We start from the raw sequence: 19,505 nt of genomic DNA, 5'->3' as shown, positions 1-19,505 counted from the left end.
GCCCTGGAGACATCAATGTGCTGGAGCAAGCAATTAACATGCTGCCATTTTATAGAATGGATCAAGCCTACATACAGCTGTATGGCTGAACAATCACTGATCTCCATAATCTGCAGTTTTTCCAAAGCATTTTCCAAAGTTAAGACAGTGACCTTTTTAGTGTGCGATAAAGAGTGCATGTGAGCATGTGTAACTTCCAGTACAGTGGCTGTATCCATGTAAAGGGGTTATTTGTTCTGCACAATTTAAGCTCCGTACAAGAGGAAAACTATTTCGTTTTATAGCTGAACTCCTCATGCAGGAATCTGTATGTAACAAATGGCCTTATAACCACAGTCAAAGGCAGATGTGCCATTATATCTCCTATTAGGATTATCTGTGATGGCAGAAAATAGTCTGAAATGGTCATTGAAAGACATTTTGATGTACGGTTTAGAAGTTGAAAGGAAGGTCACAATTATTCCAAGACTTTAATGTTCCAGGAATACTAAAAACTCAACAAATATTTAGATATTATCCATTATCAAATTTTACTCTGGTCCAGAAATCCTGAGCCTTACAGAGCTTGTCTGATTTTTGGTTACAAGTCTGCAGTCACTTTATGTGAATCCTTATATCACACGCTCTCAGTGCTGTGATAATTCTCCAGTGCCAGTAGCTGGCGGCCATGTGAATGCAAGTATGCGATTTGCACATTTTTGGGCCACATTCCGACTAGACGTGTCTTGCATGGAGTGAGGCCGCACACGTCTAGTCGGCATGTGATCACATGTGCCTACCACTTCCTGCACGAAGTCCAAGCGATGTGAGGATTCACAAGTCTGCAATTACATAGAGTTACTACAGATTTGTAATCTAAGGCCAGACAACCCCTTTATATCTACCTCTTCATATCTGGCCACTATGAAAGGAACAATGAATTGAAATCCCATGTACATCACTTATTAATTCATTCTAACTGCTATGAAATAAGAGAAAACAAGTACACTGAAAGGTATGGCAAACCCAAGGTCCAGAGCTTTGTCCAGGCTATAGTTGTAGTATTTATTTTCCAGGACTGGCATGAAATGACAAATTATAATCTTGCATATTGGTACCGTCAATAGAATTTCTCACCAAAATATGTACCGTATATAAAAAAGAAACTTTATAAAGCATGTATAAATATTTAGAAATGTTTGTAAAGTTCCTGTCTTTTATTTAGCTTTGTCCGCAGTACTGGCCAGAGAATGGAGTACACCGGCATGGACCTATTCAAGTGGAATTTGTATCTGCTGACTTAGAAGAAGACATCATAAGCCGAATATTTAGGATTTATAATGCTGCACGAGTAAGAATTCACAAAAGCTTAATTATAACCCCATATGTATTTAAAGGGAATCGGTCATCAGGTTGTTGCCACCTAGTTGTGAGCAGTATAGTGTAGGGGCAGGTTCTAGCGATTTGTCACTCACTGGGTTGTTTGTTGTAGTTTTGATAAAATCACTGTTTTATCATCAGGATATTATCACTAGAGGACTAGTAAACCTGCTGCCATGTAGTCCTCCATATTGATGAGCTCTTTATAACCACCCTGCCACCACTGATTGGTAGATTTCTGCCTATCCACAGTGTACACAGAAAACTACCAGTCAGTGGTGTGGATGGGTTATACAGAGCTCAGCATTTAGAGAACTGCTAGATCTTCAGTGATAAAACAGTAATTTTATCAAAGCTGCAGCAAGCAGCCCAATAAGTAATACATCGCTGAACTTTGGGTCTCTGTCCCTACATCATGCTACTCTCAAATGGGATAGCAAAAACCTAGTGACAGATTCCCTCTAATAACTAATGCAATAGAAGGACGTAACAATAGTGGGTGTGGGGATTACAGTTGCACCTGGACCCTGGAGCTTTATGGTGGATCCAAAAGGATTCTTTAGCTTATTTGAGAAGACTATTACTACTAAAGACCCATGATAGCTGGGAGAACCTGCTGGAGATTTTGCCTTGGAACCCATAAACTTTAAGATAAGCCACTGATGGAAAAATAATTCTCAATATATCACATATCACACATTTCTAGCGTGGCATACAAGGAACTTGTCACCAGGTTTTACCATATGATGTAGGGTCAACATCTGTAAGCCCTCTAGTACAGCATTCTAGAATGTTGTATGTATGTCCCCAATGCGCTCTGCATAACACGGGGCAGTCCAGTCCGACTGACATCTTGTTCCTGTGCCTCCTGTCTTTGTACAATCGCCGTCGTTCTTCTTGCTTTTTGTGGATGACACATCCTACATCATCCACATTGTCTTCCATCGTGCTCTTGCGTAGGCGTACTTCCAAGAGACCCTTGGCAGTGCAGAGAGAAGTATGCCTGCGCAGGAGCATGATGGAAGACACTGTATGGATGACATACAGTGCGTCATCCAGACGAAGCAAGAAGGAGGACAGCAATCGTAAGAAGAGAGAAGGCGCCGGATCAAGACCAGTGGCGCCCATCGGACCAGACCGCCCCACAGGTGAGTATAATAGAAGCTCTTTTTTACGTTATGCAGAGCGATTCAGGGCATATATACTGCATTCTAGAATACTATTACTAACAGTGGGCTTACAAATGCTTCCTCATATGGGAAAAGTCTGGTGACAGGTTCCCTTTAATACCATAAGAAATATAGGTCATCTGGTATTTTATTTCCCAGTAGGAAAATCACCTGAATTTCCACTTTTATGTCACTATTGTATTGTATCTAATACTAATACTGGTTATTACTACTAAGAATTCTGATTGTGGCAGGATCTAGAAATGCTGGATTCCTATTGTTTGGGGAAATGTGATAAATTGTCTGCGATATATCTTTGTGTTGGATGTTTCCACTCTCATTCTATAATCTCACAAAACACTTTTCACCCTTGACCTCCATGTTCTATCAATCATAAGAAATATAATATGATGTCTGATTGGCTTCCTCATCTGATTTCAGCCTCAGGATGGTTACAGAATGGTTCAGCAGTTCCAGTTCCTGGGCTGGCCAATGTATAGAGACACTCCAGTATCAAAAAGGTCTTTTCTAAAGCTCATCCGCCAAGTAGACAAGTGGCAAGAAGAATACAATGGAGGAGAAGGTCGGACAGTTGTCCACTGCTTGTAAGTGTGGCGCAAAATCAGATTACCGTAATTCTTTCATTTATCAGCATTTCATTCCAATCTTGTAACTAAATGTGTGAAGGATTAAATAGGAATTAAATTATCAGTACCTAAATGAAGACCTATTGATAAGTGTTATCTGAGTGGGACAACTCTACACAAAGTCAAATCACTAAGTGCTTAAAGGATATAAACACCTTTGGAGCCATTATTTTTACTCAAATGCATGTATTTTGCTAAAGATAATTTTTGTAATTGTGTTTCATTTTCATTTTGCACCTTTTGCCTTCTGTAGCCTCTGTGTGGCATCGTTTATTAGTGGCTGCAGAATGAGTTATTTGACAATCCATCAGTGAGCTTGTATTGGCGGGAGAGATTATAACTCTTATCTTTGTTATTCTAAGCTAATTTATAACCACAAAGGTTAGTTTAATTTTCATGTGGTCTACTGAGAGGAGCTCAGAAGAAGGAAGATAAGAGTTCTAAACTCTCCTGGTAGAACGAGATCGCTGACGGATTTTCAGATCGCTCGTTCTGCAGCAAGCAGTAGCCAGTGCAACATTGCAGCTATAGAAAGCAAATGGTGCAAAAGTTTTAAAGAAACCCAATTCCAAAAATGATTTTTAGCCCCAAAATACATTACATTAAATAGACAAGAACTGCCCCCCAAAGGTGTTGATATCATTTATTTCTGCTCTTTTTGTGCACCTTGCTGCCACTTTAACACTTCAATTCTACTAAATGTAAAGCCAATGTACATTGCCCTGGGGGAAGATAGCGATCCGGCATGTCCGATTTCATACTTTTGTTCTCCAGGAGATAAGCCGCCTTCAGGGGAGCCTGGTAGCGGCTCTGTCATAGAGAACACAGGAGCACTTGGCAGACTATGGATGGGAGAGTCGGGGAGATAGCTGCAACTGAAGAGCTATCTAAAGTGTTTGAGGGGCTTAAGGGCTATTGTGAATAGATTTTTACATCTATGTTTAGTAGCAATAAGAAAAATAGATTTTAAGTTAGCAGTTGCAAATTTACCTGACGAGTCCAGGATGGGCCTTTCTCCATGAAGTTCAGCTTTACGTGATGTATCCACCTCTCCCACCAGGTGTAATTGACTTATACGTGACTTGTTGTGTCTTCCTTTTTACTTGAAGTCTTGCGCATGCTCGTGATGTCCTTCCTTCCTTGTCATAGATTAGAGGGCATAGCTCGACAGAAGGATGTCACACCCGGGAGGGCATGACTAGAGCATGTAAAGCTGGACCGCTCTGCATGAAGAAAGAACCCCGCCATGGACTAGTCAGGGTCATTTGCAGATGCCGAGGACGGTATTAGAAGTTTAGTTTTCCAATAATAACAACTATTGTCTTTGGTATCAAAAATATTATCGGGAAGCTAGATTCAAGTTCTAAATTGTAGAGGGAGTGGTTTCTGAGTTTTCATAGACCTCAGAGGTTTTTTTTTAAGTTGAGATGGAGCCTTCCGTCAATCAGTAACTAGGAATCGATGTGCTGGATATTGCAGCAGTGTCCTATTAAAGTGAATGGGACAATACTGCAATACCCAGAACAGCCACTAGGATATGTATAACATGGAGCTAAATGGAGGTATGTAAACACTGAAAATGCCACAACACCCGACTGAGCAATGCAGCCCCTTCATACAGCTAATTGATGGGGGTACCGAGAGTCGGACCCCTACCAATCTGATATTAATGGCATACCCTATGGGTAGATGGTCAGTATTGTCACCCAGGAAAACCCCTTTAATTCTCCTACTGATAAACTAATGTGTGTGACATGAGTTTGGATCGATGTGTGTATTTATTATGGGTTCCTCCATCTAGGACAAGGAAGAAAAGTGTAGAACAAGGCACTGTATATAGCAAAGGCATTATGAATGGCCGACACATAAAGGAAGAAGACGTGGATTGTGCTGTACTCAGTTTACATCCAAATTCACTGTAACAATTCGGATATAAAAATCGCCAGACTCGGACATAGAGAGACGTGATACTTGGTTAACTTCAATATAATCCTTATGAGACAACTGCAGCTGTTTTATGACCATTTTACCATTTGTTAATGCTTTTAAATGCCAGAGTTTAACATTACACACGGTTTATTTGAGATATAATATCAATTTCAATATTTTTAGCAGCCGGACGTTTTATGCTGATAGCTTTAACCGGTAAAATGTTCCGGCTACTTTACACAAGTAAAATTCACAAGGGAGCGTGCCTCCAGACTATTCTCCTCCGCTGTTTGCCTACTGGCAGGAAGCCCCTTCAGGTTCTCCCATTGTTCCATGTAAATCGCATGGATTATAAAAGTGATTTTACATTTGAGAAGGCTCCATCAAGTTTGCATCCCTTAAGGTCAGACGTGACCTTTCAGTTGCATTGAAAGCTTTGAAACAAGCAGTGAATATGCTTGAAATCCCTTTCATGTAAGTGACTAACCTTCTAGTAAGATTGAAGTATGTTCTGGTTTGTTGAGGATGACTGAAGTAACCTTTAAAAAGAGAATTTTTAAAGGAGAACGAAACTGAGGTCTGACGGCAGAGACGGGGACCTGGTATTTCAGTGTTTGTAAATCCTAGCATTTAGCATTAATATCTCGGACTAAAGTCATAGGTGAATGTCAACATCACTAGTTGCAATATCTATATCTATTAATATGAAATTCTAGACAAATTTGCAGCTGGATTGTTGTATGATAATGACTCTTTGGCTAGAATTCTGTATTTGCTCTTTACCCATAAACTCAGCTGCAAATCATTTGTAAAGGGCTGTTAATGCTGCTCTTTATGCATGTAGTCTGCCGCTTGTACCTACTGGCATTCATTCTTCTAAATCCTTGCTTCATTATTACCTTTTTTCTGTCTAGAGTTCTTCTTGCTGCTTTGAACACCACTCCACATAATCTGATCACATTATTCATCCATGGTGAAGTTCAGCCCCACAAGTCACTTCATCTAATATGTTAGGAAATTGTATTATCAATAATTTATCATCAGACAGGTCTGCGTTGATATTATGGATGGTCTATATTAGTACAGGTCGCCGACATGTGTCGGTGTTGTAGGTCAAAAGGGTCATCAGACCAAAGGGTCTAGAATACCACCATTACTGCAGTACCAACATTCAGGGTTGCCAACTTTACTTTTTATTTTTTTCTGGACAGCTTCTAAAAAAAATCATATTTTTTTGTGGACGCATTGTAAAACCATAAAAAAAATTATGATTTTATGTAATGTGTACACCCAGTAATTCTGATATGTAGACTACAAGCCTCATTCTCTGTCAACTGTAAAATGATCATAATTACAGTCAAAATAATCTGTATACGTTTCATCAGCTTCCAAAAAAATCATGGACACTTTCAATTATTTTTACCGATAAGGTAAAATAGTGCCCTATTTTTACGGACTGTCTTGGAATTTCTGGATGGTTGACAACCGTGCCAACATTGTAATGCGCCAGTTGATGTGGCTGTGTCCCATTCTGTACTTTATTTACAGCTGGGCCAGATCCCTTGAAAAGGGCACAAGACAGATGTCCCCTCGTTGAGAGTGCTGTGTCCTATGATCGTTTTGGGTTCTGACCTCCACAGATAACACATTAATGGCCTGTAATAAGGATTCTGTATTCTGTTAATGGGATCTCATCATGACCATCCGCACACTGTGACAGCTCTTTACTCTATCGGTAGAACAGATGCAGTGGTGCATGTCTTCTGCTACCTCGGCTCCAAGAGAAGTCAACTTCTCTGCAGCTGCTCTGTGTTGTAGTTTTCCTCTTATTATCACTGTCTGGGCGGTGTAGATGGAAGGTGGGCCCAAAGGATTTCAGTCTGACCGTGTATAAATTATATATAATTTAGAGGAAGGAGTGCATCATTTTTTCCGAATCTCAGCTTCAGCTAAATCTTGTTTTGGAGAGAGATTTAAGAGCCTCATGAAGGTTTCCTGCCGCTGCTTGCAGAAAACTGCTGTAGATTATAGTGGGGCATTGAACATAGGAGACAATCCTGTACCTCTAAACAGAATATAGTAACCTGGTTACATTTATGTTATTCTTTACCTGCTATGACTTTATATACTCAATAAATGTTCCCCATGACATTGGTTGGAGATCTGGTAATATTTGTAGAAAATCTTCAACTTTCACATTATTTTAAGGTTAATTTGTAATTTACATTTTCTCCTAAAAGGAAATCCTTTTGCCCGGAAATACGAATCATAACTCCTGTGCATTATAAAATATGCATCACCATTTGTTTTAATTGTCACCAATTATCTAAATTGCCGCGATAAACATTGAGCAGCGTATGACAATTACATTTTACTGACAGCTTCCCCTTGAAACTAATTATACACAATCCCTAACCCGAAGACTGTTGGCAAGTTATAGTCCACAACTGACATGTTACTCAAACAGATTTCTTCATAAATGCAGATGTAGACTTTCTTAAAGCGACAAACATACCACAAAATACTCCGATGCAGAGAAGTGTAACTCCAGTCAACACCCAACTATAGAAGTTCAATGGTTTTCATTGTGTTAAGCGTTTAACTTTCTGCATCCTGATTTCGTTCTTGTGTGTTACTTTAAGAAATACTAAATCTAAGAGTTAGTGTAAATCAATTGATAGGAAACAGTCCAATATCCACACAACAGGATCGGAGTTCTGAAAACCGCCTCTTACCTGGCGCCATCAAACTCTCTTCTTTTGATTGGGTGACCTGCGTCATGCCGCACTGATAACGTCATGCAAAGACGGCTCATCAAAAAAGTTGAGGATGCCAACAATTATTAGTGGTTTCAAAGGGCTTGTCAGCGGCCACAGAATACTGACATGGATGTTGAACTGGGTCCTGCCAATCGATTTGCACCAACTCTACAACTTCGGTATATTTCTGGAAAGCGGTACATATTGAAATGCTGTAGTTGGCTTTCTTCATTGGAGTGGAAGTCAAGCATGCATATGTCCGGTCTATCCAAAATAGGACCATAGACAATTATTTTAGGAATAACCCTTCAATGTTTGGCTGACTTGCCTTGGAGGGGGCAGAAATTAAGAGGTTATGCAAATTCTAAGTAAAGCTCGTCCAGCAATGAAATGTCTGCAGCATTACAGAAAACTCTGGGTATACAGGCTGAACCACCTTTAACTCTTCTTCTTGCAGGAACGGAGGTGGTCGCAGTGGTACATTTTGTGCAATTAGCATCGTTTGTGAAATGCTTCAGCACCAGAGGGCAGTTGATGTTTTCCATGCTGTGAAAACGCTTAGGAACAATAAGCCTAACATGGTGGACCTTTTGGTAAGTTTCTCTAATTATGTCACTGAATACAAATGTTTCATTATCTCAGCAGCGGCAGACATTCCTGTATGTGGCAGAAATGCCTGACAACACGATGAGCATATTCTCTCCACGGGGATGGCGTACCCAAATGTAAAGACAAATCCTAAGGCATTGCATAATTATTGTCAAGGTATAGGATTTAAAAGCAGTAACCCAGCAATCCATCAGAGGAATGTGCCCTCTGCATTGTAAAATGCATGTGGACCCCATGTACTAATTGATTAATCATTTACGTTGTACCAACCCGTATCATGTTTGCTTCCTTACTGCACATTATCATGTACTTTGTTAAAATAGAAGTTCTTTAATTTGCAGAATCACAAAAAGTTCTTAAATAGGAAAAAGGAGAAAGAAGTGGGTAAAGGCAACATTTAAAGGGAACCTGTCACGTACCTGCAGACCGATCTGTGGACAGTATAGTGTAGAAAAGGAGAAACTGAGCAGAATGATATATGGATTTGTTGTAAAAGACTTAGTATAGCTTTAATTTTATTCAAGGAAATCCCTGGTATTTGTATTCAGATGAGTCCAGTGGGCGATTCTACCCAGTGATTGACAGTCTAGTCTGTATGACAGAGGCAGCTGTCAATCACTGAATAGGACCGCCCACTGGACTCATATGCATATAAACACCAGAGATTTCATACATAAATGCAAGTTTTGCAGAAATTTTTCCCTGAACAATCTAGATCAGCTTCTCCTACTCTGTAACATCTTACCTGCAGATCAGATACGGTAGATTCCCTTTAATTGTGAACAAAGTGTTTTATTGTAGAAGTGTGAGATAGAGAGCTGCATCTCTAGTGCCCCCTATTGGAGGTAGCTACACTATACATGTTACTGCAGAAGTTTTGTATGAAGGGTCTGTGCTTTTTTTCCACCATTGCTATGTTATTATTAGGGATGAGCGGACCCGTGGAAGCTCTGGTTCTGGTACTCGACCTCACGTTTAGTCCAAAGTTCAGTTCGGCTACCAGAACTGTAAACAAACTTGTAACAGAACCCAAACCCCATTGAACAGATTGGAGATCTGAACATTGGATATGTAAAAAATATTCTCTCTCCCACTCTACAACGGCCTTCTGGGGTCTCTCAGCAATGGACTTTCCCCGGAATTCCTAACATTGCAATATATTTAGAATTGATAGTCCTCAGTGGCTAACTGAAAAGATGGTAACAAATTGCAAGCTTTCGAGACTACTCAGGTCTCTTCATCAGGCACAGACTAATAGAAATTGTGAAGAGTCACATATTTATACCCAACACAGCACAGAACTCTCATTGTGGGAGAGTGATCAGTGATAAACAGTTGTGTCCATAAATACTGGAAAGTTCCTAGATTAGAAGTACAGGAAAGATACAGTTAGGTCCATATATATTTGGACAGAGACAACATTTTTCTAATTTTGGTTATTGACATTACAACAATAAATTTTAAACAAAACAATTCAGATGCAGTTGAAGTTCAGACTTTCAGCTTTCATTTGGGGGTATCCACGTTAAAATTGAATGAAGGGTTTAGGAGTTTCAGCTCCTTAACATGTGCCACCTTGTTTTTAAAGGGACCAAAAGTAATTGGACAATTGATTCCAAGGCTATTTCATGGACAGGTGTGGGCAATCCCTTCTTTATGTCATTCTCAATTAAGCAGATAAAAAGCCTGGAGTTGATTTGAGGTGTTGTGCTTGCATTTGGAAGGTTTTGCTGTGAAGTAAACATGCGGTCAAAGGAGCTCTCCATGCAGGTGAAAAAAGCCATCCTTAAGCTGCGAAAACAGAAAAAATCCATCTGAGAAATTGCTACAATACTAGGAGTGGCAAAATCTACAGTTTGGTATATCCCGAGAAGGAAAGAAGGCACTGGTGAACTCATCAATGCAAAAAGACCTGGGCGCCCACGGAAGACAACAGTGGTGGATGATCGCAGAATAATCTCCATGGTGAAGAGAAACCCCTTCACAACAGCCAACCAAGTGAACAACACTCTCCATGAGGTAGGCGTATCAATATCCAAATCTACCATAAAGAGAAGACTGCATGAAAGTAAATACAGAGGGTTCACTGAACGGTGCAAGCCACTCATAAGCATCAAGAATAAAAAGGCTAGACTGGACTTTGCTAAACAACATCTAAAAAAGCCAGCACAGTTCTGGAAGAACATTCTTTGGACAGATGAAACCAAGATCAACCTCTACCAGAATGATGGAAAGAGAAAAGTATGGCGAAAGCGTGGTACAGCTCATGATCCAAAGCATACCACATCATCTGTAAAACACGGCGGAGGCAGTGTGATGGCTTGGGCATGCATGGCTGCCAGTGGCACTGGGTCACTAGTGTTTATTGATGATGTGACACAGGACAGAAGCAGCCGAATGAATTCTGAGGTATTCAGAGACATACTGTGTGCTCAGATCCAGCCAAATGCAGAAACTGATTGGTCATCGTTTCATTCTACAGATGGACAATGACCCAAAACATAAAGCCAAAGCAACCCAGGAGTTTATTAAAGCAAAGAAGTGGAATATTCTTGAATGGCCAAGTCAGTCACCTGATCTCAACCCAATTGAGCATGCAATTCACTTGTTAAAGACTAAACTTCAGACATAAAGGCCCACAAACAAACAGCAACTGAAAACCACCGCAGTGAAGGCCTGGCAGAGCATCAAAAAGGAGGAAACACAGCGTCTGGTGATGTCCATGAGTTCAACACTTCAGGCAGTCATTGCCAACAAAGGGTTTTCAACCAAGTACTAAAAATGAATATTTTATTTAAAATTATTGAATCCGTCCAATTACTTTTGGTCCCTTTCAAAACAGGGTGGCACATGTTAAGAAGCTGAAACTCCAAAACCCTTCATTCAATTTTAATGTGGATACCCTCAAATGAAAGCTGAAAGTCTGAACTTCAACTGCATCTGAATTGTTTTGTTTAAAATTCATTGTGGTAATGTCTATAACCAAAATTAGAAAAATGTTGTCTCTGTCCAAATATATATGGACCTAACTGTATATATCTTGGTACCAGAATTCTAAATAGATTAGAAGTGAATGTTTTGTTGTCCTCTGATTGGTGTCTGATTCTGTTATTATGACCCCACATGGTCTGAAGTGCATATTCCTTAGTTGATGTAAAAAGACATAAATCCATGCGACACATTCATTCCTGCACTAAGTGTGTCAAAGGTTACCATAAATTTATCCTCCCAAATCCTCCTGTCTCTCTTAGATTTGAAGTTACCCTTCAATACAAAAATATTTAGAATTGAGAGTCCTCAGTGGTTGATACCTTTTAATGGCTAACTGAAAAGATGGTAACAAATTGCAAGCTTTCGAGACTACACAGGTCTCTTCATCAGGCAAATACTAAAATCTTTTCAGTTAGCCATTAAAAGGTATCAACCACTGAGGACTCTCAATTCTAAATATTTTTCTATCTACTGGCTAACACGGTACCACGATATATATCTTTCCTGTACCTTCAATACAAGTAATTTCATGTCCATAATGTTATGATTGGGGAGACAAAAATGTTTGGCCACAGGTAGATCCATTCTTTTTTTGTCTTATTGTATGGCAGTGAGAATTTATCCTTGTTCTCAGTTTCTGCCCTGTCTCCCCAACATACAGACCACCAGTTGTACATTTAGTCCAAATAATTAAGTACACCACATTAGATGTGACGCAGCTGAAAGTACCTGGTATCTTGTAGTCCTAATGTGAATTGGGAATCTTTATCTTGTCCGTGGTCATTATAAATGGACAGGTTTTACATTTTTTTCTGATTGCAAGGAAAGGATCCTGCAGCTGTTGGAGAGGACAGGGAGCTTCTCACAATGATGATTCTTAGATTTGGGGGCTGACTAAAACACAGTAGTGGGGAGTCTGGAAAAATGGATTGTAAGCGGGCATCTTTTTGTAATAAAGGTTGTAATTTCCGTGCACCTCCCCTTAGCACCTCCAGCTTTGGATTGTAGGTAACTACTAGAGGTACCCGGTTATTTTCTTCTTTAGCTTTGTAATGTAGCAGGTGATTCCTTGATATTCTGGTGGATCTTGTAATCTGGTTTTCAATTGTTCTTGGATGGTAGCCCTGATTCAAAAAGGTCTTTCTGAGGCAACCAAGGTGTTCATCCCTATCCATTGGGTTGGAACATATACGATTGTATCTGATGGCTTGGCTGTAGACAATAGAGTTTTTTATGTGTTTTGGATGGAAACTGTCCCACTTAATGTATGTTGGGCAGTCGATTGGCTTCTGATACAGGAATGTCTCTATTTTATTGTTCTGCAGCTTAATGATGGTGTCCAAAAAGTTAATTTCAGTGCAGGAGTAGTTGAGTGTCAAGTTGATGGTAGGATGAAATTGATTAAACTGTTCATGGAACGTCTTTAGCTGTGGCTCAGACTCCGTCCAGATGATTAAAATGTCATCAATGTAGCGGTAGTACGCCAGAGGCCTGATGGGACACGAGGACAAAAAGTCGCTTTCAATCTTGGCCATGAAAAGATTTGCATACTGTGGAGCCATTTTACTTCCCATTGCTGTGCCAGTCTCCTGTAGATAGATCTTGTTGTCAAATTCAAAGTTATTGTGGGTGAGGATGAATTTTATAAGTTTCACCACAGAATCTGCATCAGTCCCTGTGTTTTCCAGGAAGAATTTGCAGGCATTTAATCCATCCTGGTGTGGGATATTGGAGTACAAAGATTCCACATCCATGGTGGCCAGGATGGTTCCTTCTGGTAGAGGACCTATTGCTGATAGTTTATTCAATAGGTCAGTTGTGTCCTGAATGAAGCTGGGTGAATCCTTTACCAGGGGTTTAAGAATACCCTCTATACATCCAGATACCTGCTCACTAAGGGTGCCCACACGTGAAATAATTGGTCTTCCTGGATTTCCAGATTTGTGGATTTTGGGAAGCATGTAGAATATCCCTGTTCTTGGACTTTCTGGTATCAGATCATCGGCTCTTGTGGATTTGTCAGGCAGACAAGATACCAACTTGTTTAGTTCCTTGTAATAGTCCTGTGTGGGATCCGACTCCAATTTTTTGTAGTAGCGTGTGTCCATAAGTTGTCTGTTTGCTTGCTTCATATAGTCTGATGTGTTCATCATGACTATTGCACCTCCCTTGTCAGCAGGTTTGATGATGATTTCTTTGTTGGTTTTCAGAGACTGTATAGCCTTTCTCTCCTGGGCACTGATGTTGGATGCTTGTCTCCTGTTAGTATCTATGATGGTGGATTTAATCATATGTCTGAAGGAGTCTGTATATTTATCCAAATGAGGGTTGCGTCCAGGTGGAGGTGTCCAGTCTGACCTCTTCTTTGTTGTTAGGATCCCTTTTCCTTCAGTCCAGGTGGGTTCTGAATCTTCTGTATCATTGAAATATTCCCTCAGGTGCAGTCTCCTGAAAAAATGTTCCCTATCACTGCAGAGTTCAGTTTTATCCAGGGCCTTAGTGGGACAAAATGAGAGTCCTCTGGAAAGCACGGCCAGCTCCACTTTGTTGGGTTTATAATCTGAGAGATTAATGACAGTGGTGGAGTGGTTGTCCAAGTTGTCAGGTTTTGGCTTTGTTTTGTATCTGTTTGTATAGAGTCCTGAATTGAGGCGCAATCTGTGCAGTTTCTTTTCCTTGTTATGAATTAGATGGGTCTGTAGTTTGTTGTAGTATTGTTGTAATTTTTGCTGTGTGTCTTCTGTAAGTGTTTTCCTCAGAGTTTCAAATTGCCCTTGAACTTTACTCTTTATGCTGTAGCAGACATGCAAAAAGTGATTCCTTAATCTCTCAGAAGTCCTGTGACACAGGTTTTGTGCATAATGGGTATTGTAGGTATGAAGAATTGGGTTTGTAATCCAGAGTCCTTTGGGAATTAGATTCTCTTTTTTGCATTTAGATAGGAAAAAATTGTTGCTATCCATTTGTGCACGTTTCTTCAGAAGTGGTTTTAGTTTCATAAAGATGCGGTACATTCTGGTATCCTCCATTTTGATACAGGAAAGATATATTTCTTGGTACAGTGTTAGCCAGTAGATAGAAAAATATTTAGAATTGAGAGTCCTCAGTGATTGATACCTTTTAATGGCTAACTGAAAAGATAGTAACAAATTGCAAGCTTTCGAGACTACTCAGGTCTCTTCATCAGGCAAATTCTGAAGAATCACATATTTATACACAACACAGCACAGAACTGCCATTATGGGAGAGCTATTACCATCTTTTCAGTTAGCCATTAAAAGGTATCAACCACTGATGACTATCAATTCTAAATATTTTTCTATCTACTGGCTAACACGGTACCAAGATATATATCTTTCCTGTATTAACATTGCAATAGACTTCCGGGAGATGTCCATGTTCATTGAACCCTGAACTTTTAAGTTTGGGTTTGCTCAACTCTAGCTATTATGTAAAATCAAAATTAATTTGTCAAAAACGTTTGTCAACATAATTACAGAATTATATTGATTCTCAAACAAAACTAAAGTGACCGTGACTCGCTGTCGACTTTACTTATTCCACACAAGCACTTTGTGCCTATTTAGATGGATATTTGGTCGTGAGCCTTCTGTTCAGCCAGTCTATGTCCATGCAGAGCCACATCCATTCTAATCATACATTGCAATAATCATTACTGTTATCATTAGTTCAGCCACATTTACTCAGGCCTGTTTCTCAAGTGTTAAAATGACCTTCTGCGCCCAATGCCGCTCCCTTAGGTAAGTGATTTCAGAAGGCTTTTTCTTTATCAAATCCAAAAGATCATTGATTTCTCAAACCAGCGGAGCAGAATTTGTCTCCAAAATACCTATTTGTAGCAGGTGGACAGAGCTGGATGGAGCTGAGAGGAAAAGTGCCGGCAATGTTAATCCAATCCTCCATATTATCTGTCAATATGCTATTGCTAGAATCATAATGTACCGCATTCTTGTTCATAATATAAGCGATAATTAACAAGTGATAACGAGAACAGAGTCGTAACCCAGTGTCACCAAGTATAATGCGCTCCGGGGAAGGAGTGGGCACTAATGCTACTGCCATGACGCGAAAGGTCGTATGATTCTACAATAGATTGTGTTCTGATTCTGAACCATGAACCTGGCATCTGTTTATCTCAGCGCAGGAACACTTCAAATTCCTAAACTTTGTATGGTGGCTTTAGCCATAAAGTTCGCGGCTCAATATTTTTCTCATTAACTGGAAACTTTCATTTGCAGATAGTTGTTAATATTCTTTATACAGAGCACAAGAGAGAAGACTGGGAAATGAAGTGCCGGATATTTAAATGATATATTTTTATTATTTGCTTCTAGATATAAATACAGATTATCCCTTGTACAGTAAGAAGTTATACAATATTTCGGCGTACTTTCTGCATCAATTACGCACAGTAATTTAATCTAGTCCGACTTCCTTTGTGGGAATGATGTCTGACATTAACCCTTTAAGGACCTGAAAATATTTTTTGTGTTTGCTCATCTTTTTGCAGTAGCCATAACCTTTTTTTTTATATTTCCACCAACATAGACTTGTGAGGGTTTGTTTTGTGGGAAGAGTTGTAGTTTTTGAATGACATCATTCACATTACCATACAATGTACTGGGGAAAAAAATGGGTGTAGTGAAACTGAGAAAAAAATGCCATTTTGCTATTGTTTTTTGGGAGTTTGCGTTCATTGCATTGTAAACCTGGTAACATGATTTTCCAGGTCAGTATGATTATGGCAATATCAAACTTGTTCAGTGTTTTAGTTTTTAGTAGTGAAAAAAAGGTACATTTGTATAAAAAAAAAAGTTCATCTTGATTACTTTTTATTGTATTTTTTAGGGGGAATGAATGAATGAAATCTTTATTTGAAAAAAAACAAACAGAAAAGAAATCTTTATTTGAAAAAAAAAATTCTCAACAATTTTCCTTTTTCCCCATTTAGTGAAAAAATAATAATAATCTACAGGGTCCACATTATTCAAATGGAGGTCCCACAACAATCCCAGTCTTGATCATCCAGTGTATGAAGCTCTGTTCAGAAAACACAGCTTCATAGACTGGAGCAGCAGCCACTGCCGGATTTCACACGGCGCTCCGCGAGAACTCGACTGCTGTGAACAGAGGTGACGTCAGTAAGGTCACCTCAGTTCACAGCAGCCAGTGCTCACGAGGGCAGGGAGAGTGCCGGATTCATGAGCGGTTCTTTTTTATAAAGTTCGTCCAAACCTGACAGACCCGAACTTCCACAGACCGCCCATCCTTACTTTTAATATTACTGAGGCCTATTGGCTTAAACAACTTTTCTTCCCATTAAAAGTTAGCTTTCCATTTCCATCCACTTTCCAGAGTTTTTCTAGATATCGGCACACATCTCCTGTCTAGTAATAAAGCTTGCATTAATATCCTGATTTTGATGGCTAAGTTCTTTAGGCAATAAAAAGCTTCAGCTAGTGCAAACTTCAGGCAAATATGGACTGATTGCATTTTTATATCATGTTTGTCCAGCTGAGATGAAGATCAGGAACTAAAACATATTTCATTGAGAAGTAAAAGGGAAAAAAAGTACAGTATATCCAGAAATAGACCGTTCCTTAGATGTTATCACTTTATATGTCACCTGTGATTGAATTGAGGCATTCTCTGCAAATGAAAATCTATGTAGGACAGGGAGAGAGCTGGAGAAATAGAATAAATCATATGTTAAAATATACAAAAAGTACTATGTGATGTTAATTACCAATAACTTGTACAATTAAAGGAGACCTATCGATTATGAGAAACGCATAAACAGTAACAGTAGATATATGTAATTAGCAAATCAGATTAATTTTCTCAGTATTAAGGCGATACAGATATTACTTTTACAACCTTACCAAAGAGCAGAGGAAAATTGCTATTATTTTTAGGTCATCACTGAGAGCGCAAAACTGTGGTGACATTCTCTGGAAGGTACCAACTGTTATATGGGAATTCATTCCATAGCCCATATTTGAATGGCAATGGTGTCTTGTAATCACCTTTGGCAGGCTTAATCTGCAAAATATCAATCAGTTGCCTCTAAGGGGTTAATCTGAGTCTCACTACATACTGTACACAGCAAGACAGCCATTTCACACTGAGGAACAGCTGTGACAAGATCTAAGTCCTGTTTTTAGTCTGTTTCTCTTCCTGCTGCTCCATAACACACAGGAGCCCATCTTACAGCTCTTCTTACCTAACTACATCCAGTATAAAGATGGCAGCACCTCCCATGATATGACCAGCTGTATACTTCAAGCCAAGTGTTACCTGCCAGCTGTGAAGTAGGAAGACTCACATTACTGTTAAATAGTGAGACATCAGACAACCCCACTTCAGCCAGGACGGATGCATTCGGTTTCCTATTCATTACACTAAAATTCATGTAGTATGCCTGTCATTCGCGCATGTGTACTGGCAGGCATCTGTCAATGCCATTGTCATCATTGCAGCTCATCTCCAGATTCGGAAATTAGCAGCGCCAGCAAACTCTTTTTTTAGAATGTTACATGAGAAAGGTAGACAGCTTCTGACCTATATGTAAGGGGATGTTCCTGTAGGAACAGTGGATATTATATTATAAATTTTTCACTGGTGAGGTTTAACCTCTAGGACACACTATGGATTTCAGTCTCTGCCCATCCTCTTCACGTGACGCTGAAATGGAAGAGTTTTAGTAATTGACTTGGTAATAACAGTGAGAACCGCACCGACCTGACATTTATGAATTATTCATTAACCTTCACCACCTATCTATGGAATTATCGTCTGGAATGCCACATCAAGTATTACATTAAGGCACTATAGTGCTATGAGTTGGTGGAGTTTTTTTTGTTTTTTTTTATATTTTGCAGTCAGTGTAGGGGATTTCAGGCAACTTTATACCATTATAGAAGTTTAGAAGTGTTTTATTATAATTTAAAGCAATTTAGATGAAAATTTCTTATTCAAGATACACTTGAAACATCATAAAATAATTTATTCTTGTTACGAAAAATCGAACTAACTCAAGAGCAATGGAAATTATTTCTAGCGTGGCATGATTTCAACCCGGCTGCTACCTACTGTGTGTTCATTGTTCTAATCAGAATATTTGTATTCTGTCTCCTCTTCCAGGATCAATACAAGTTCTGCTACGAGGTGGCTCTGGAATATTTAAATTCTGGCTGATTGCATTGATGACACAACAAAAACATAAAAACTGTTCATCTCCATCTCTCCCATGAACAATGCAAATTGTTCCTTGATATTTGTGTACATATAATGAGGACTTCAGTGTTCTGCTCATTTTGCTTTCTTATAATTGGCTCTTTGAGGAGCTGGAGAACAGTGATCTGGAAGCTGTCTGCACTGCCTTTTTCCCCATTGTCTTGCTGCTTTCCTGACATGGACGCACCTTGAAGTTTATGGATCATTTATCCACAGCTACCAAGTCGCCTGATAGAAGCAGCGGATTTTGGCAAATGAATGAGCACAATTTCATTCTTATGAAGGATCCATATATTTTTTTGTTTGACTTTTATGTTACTGTCTTAACTACAATAGTGTTCATTTTTATTATTATTTTTGTTCTGTGGAACATGGAGATCGCACTATGACAACATACAGTTTTTGTTACATTTGTATCGCAATGTGTTAAAAGGAAACTGTATTTATCTGTTTTGAAGAGCATTTTAACAGGTCACCCTTTGTTGAATTATTATTACTTTATTTGTATCATTTGAAAAAAAAAAGAAATAATTAATTTGCAAAAAAAAGTAAAGAATAAATAAAAAAAATATATCCATCTGTTTCTCATGTGTTTACTTAATAGAGATATTCAGGAATTTCTGTTTTATCAGCTAGAAGTTGGAGTTGTATGTAGGAAGGAAAAAAAAACTACTGGACATTAATATTTTTCTTCCAGCAACAAACATTTGGCATCTGGGCACAGTTATTTAGGCACTGCATTGTGGCTATTCTTATGATTTTTCACAGTAATGTTTGTAAGGCCG

At 39.1% G+C, this 19,505-nt stretch overlaps 1 protein-coding gene across 9 annotated transcripts in view; it reads left to right on the top strand.

Annotated features, from left to right (window-relative positions):
• The window catches only part of PTPRM (protein tyrosine phosphatase receptor type M), a 1,024,381-nt gene extending 1,005,078 nt beyond the window's left edge, over window positions 1-19,303 (top strand). For 8 of the 9 annotated variants that reach the window (XM_069731071.1, XM_069731069.1, XM_069731074.1 and 5 more), the window contains 4 exons: window positions 1,205-1,330; window positions 2,970-3,133; window positions 8,321-8,456; window positions 18,628-19,303. In XM_069731071.1, coding sequence (XP_069587172.1) covers window positions 1,205-1,330; window positions 2,970-3,133; window positions 8,321-8,456; window positions 18,628-18,681 — 480 coding nt within the window. In that variant the 3' untranslated portion in view covers window positions 18,682-19,303. The remainder of the gene's footprint in view (window positions 1-1,204; window positions 1,331-2,969; window positions 3,134-8,320; window positions 8,457-18,627) is intronic. The other variant, XM_069731076.1, reaches the window with a different exon arrangement.
• Window positions 19,304-19,505: the final 202 nt, after the last annotated feature.

This window comes from Ranitomeya imitator, chromosome 6, assembly GCF_032444005.1.
Source record: "Ranitomeya imitator isolate aRanImi1 chromosome 6, aRanImi1.pri, whole genome shotgun sequence".
NCBI classification, from domain to species: Eukaryota; Metazoa; Chordata; class Amphibia; order Anura; family Dendrobatidae; genus Ranitomeya; species Ranitomeya imitator.
The sequence above is the reverse complement of the archived record's forward strand: the minus strand, read 5'-3'. Positions and strand labels throughout refer to the sequence as shown.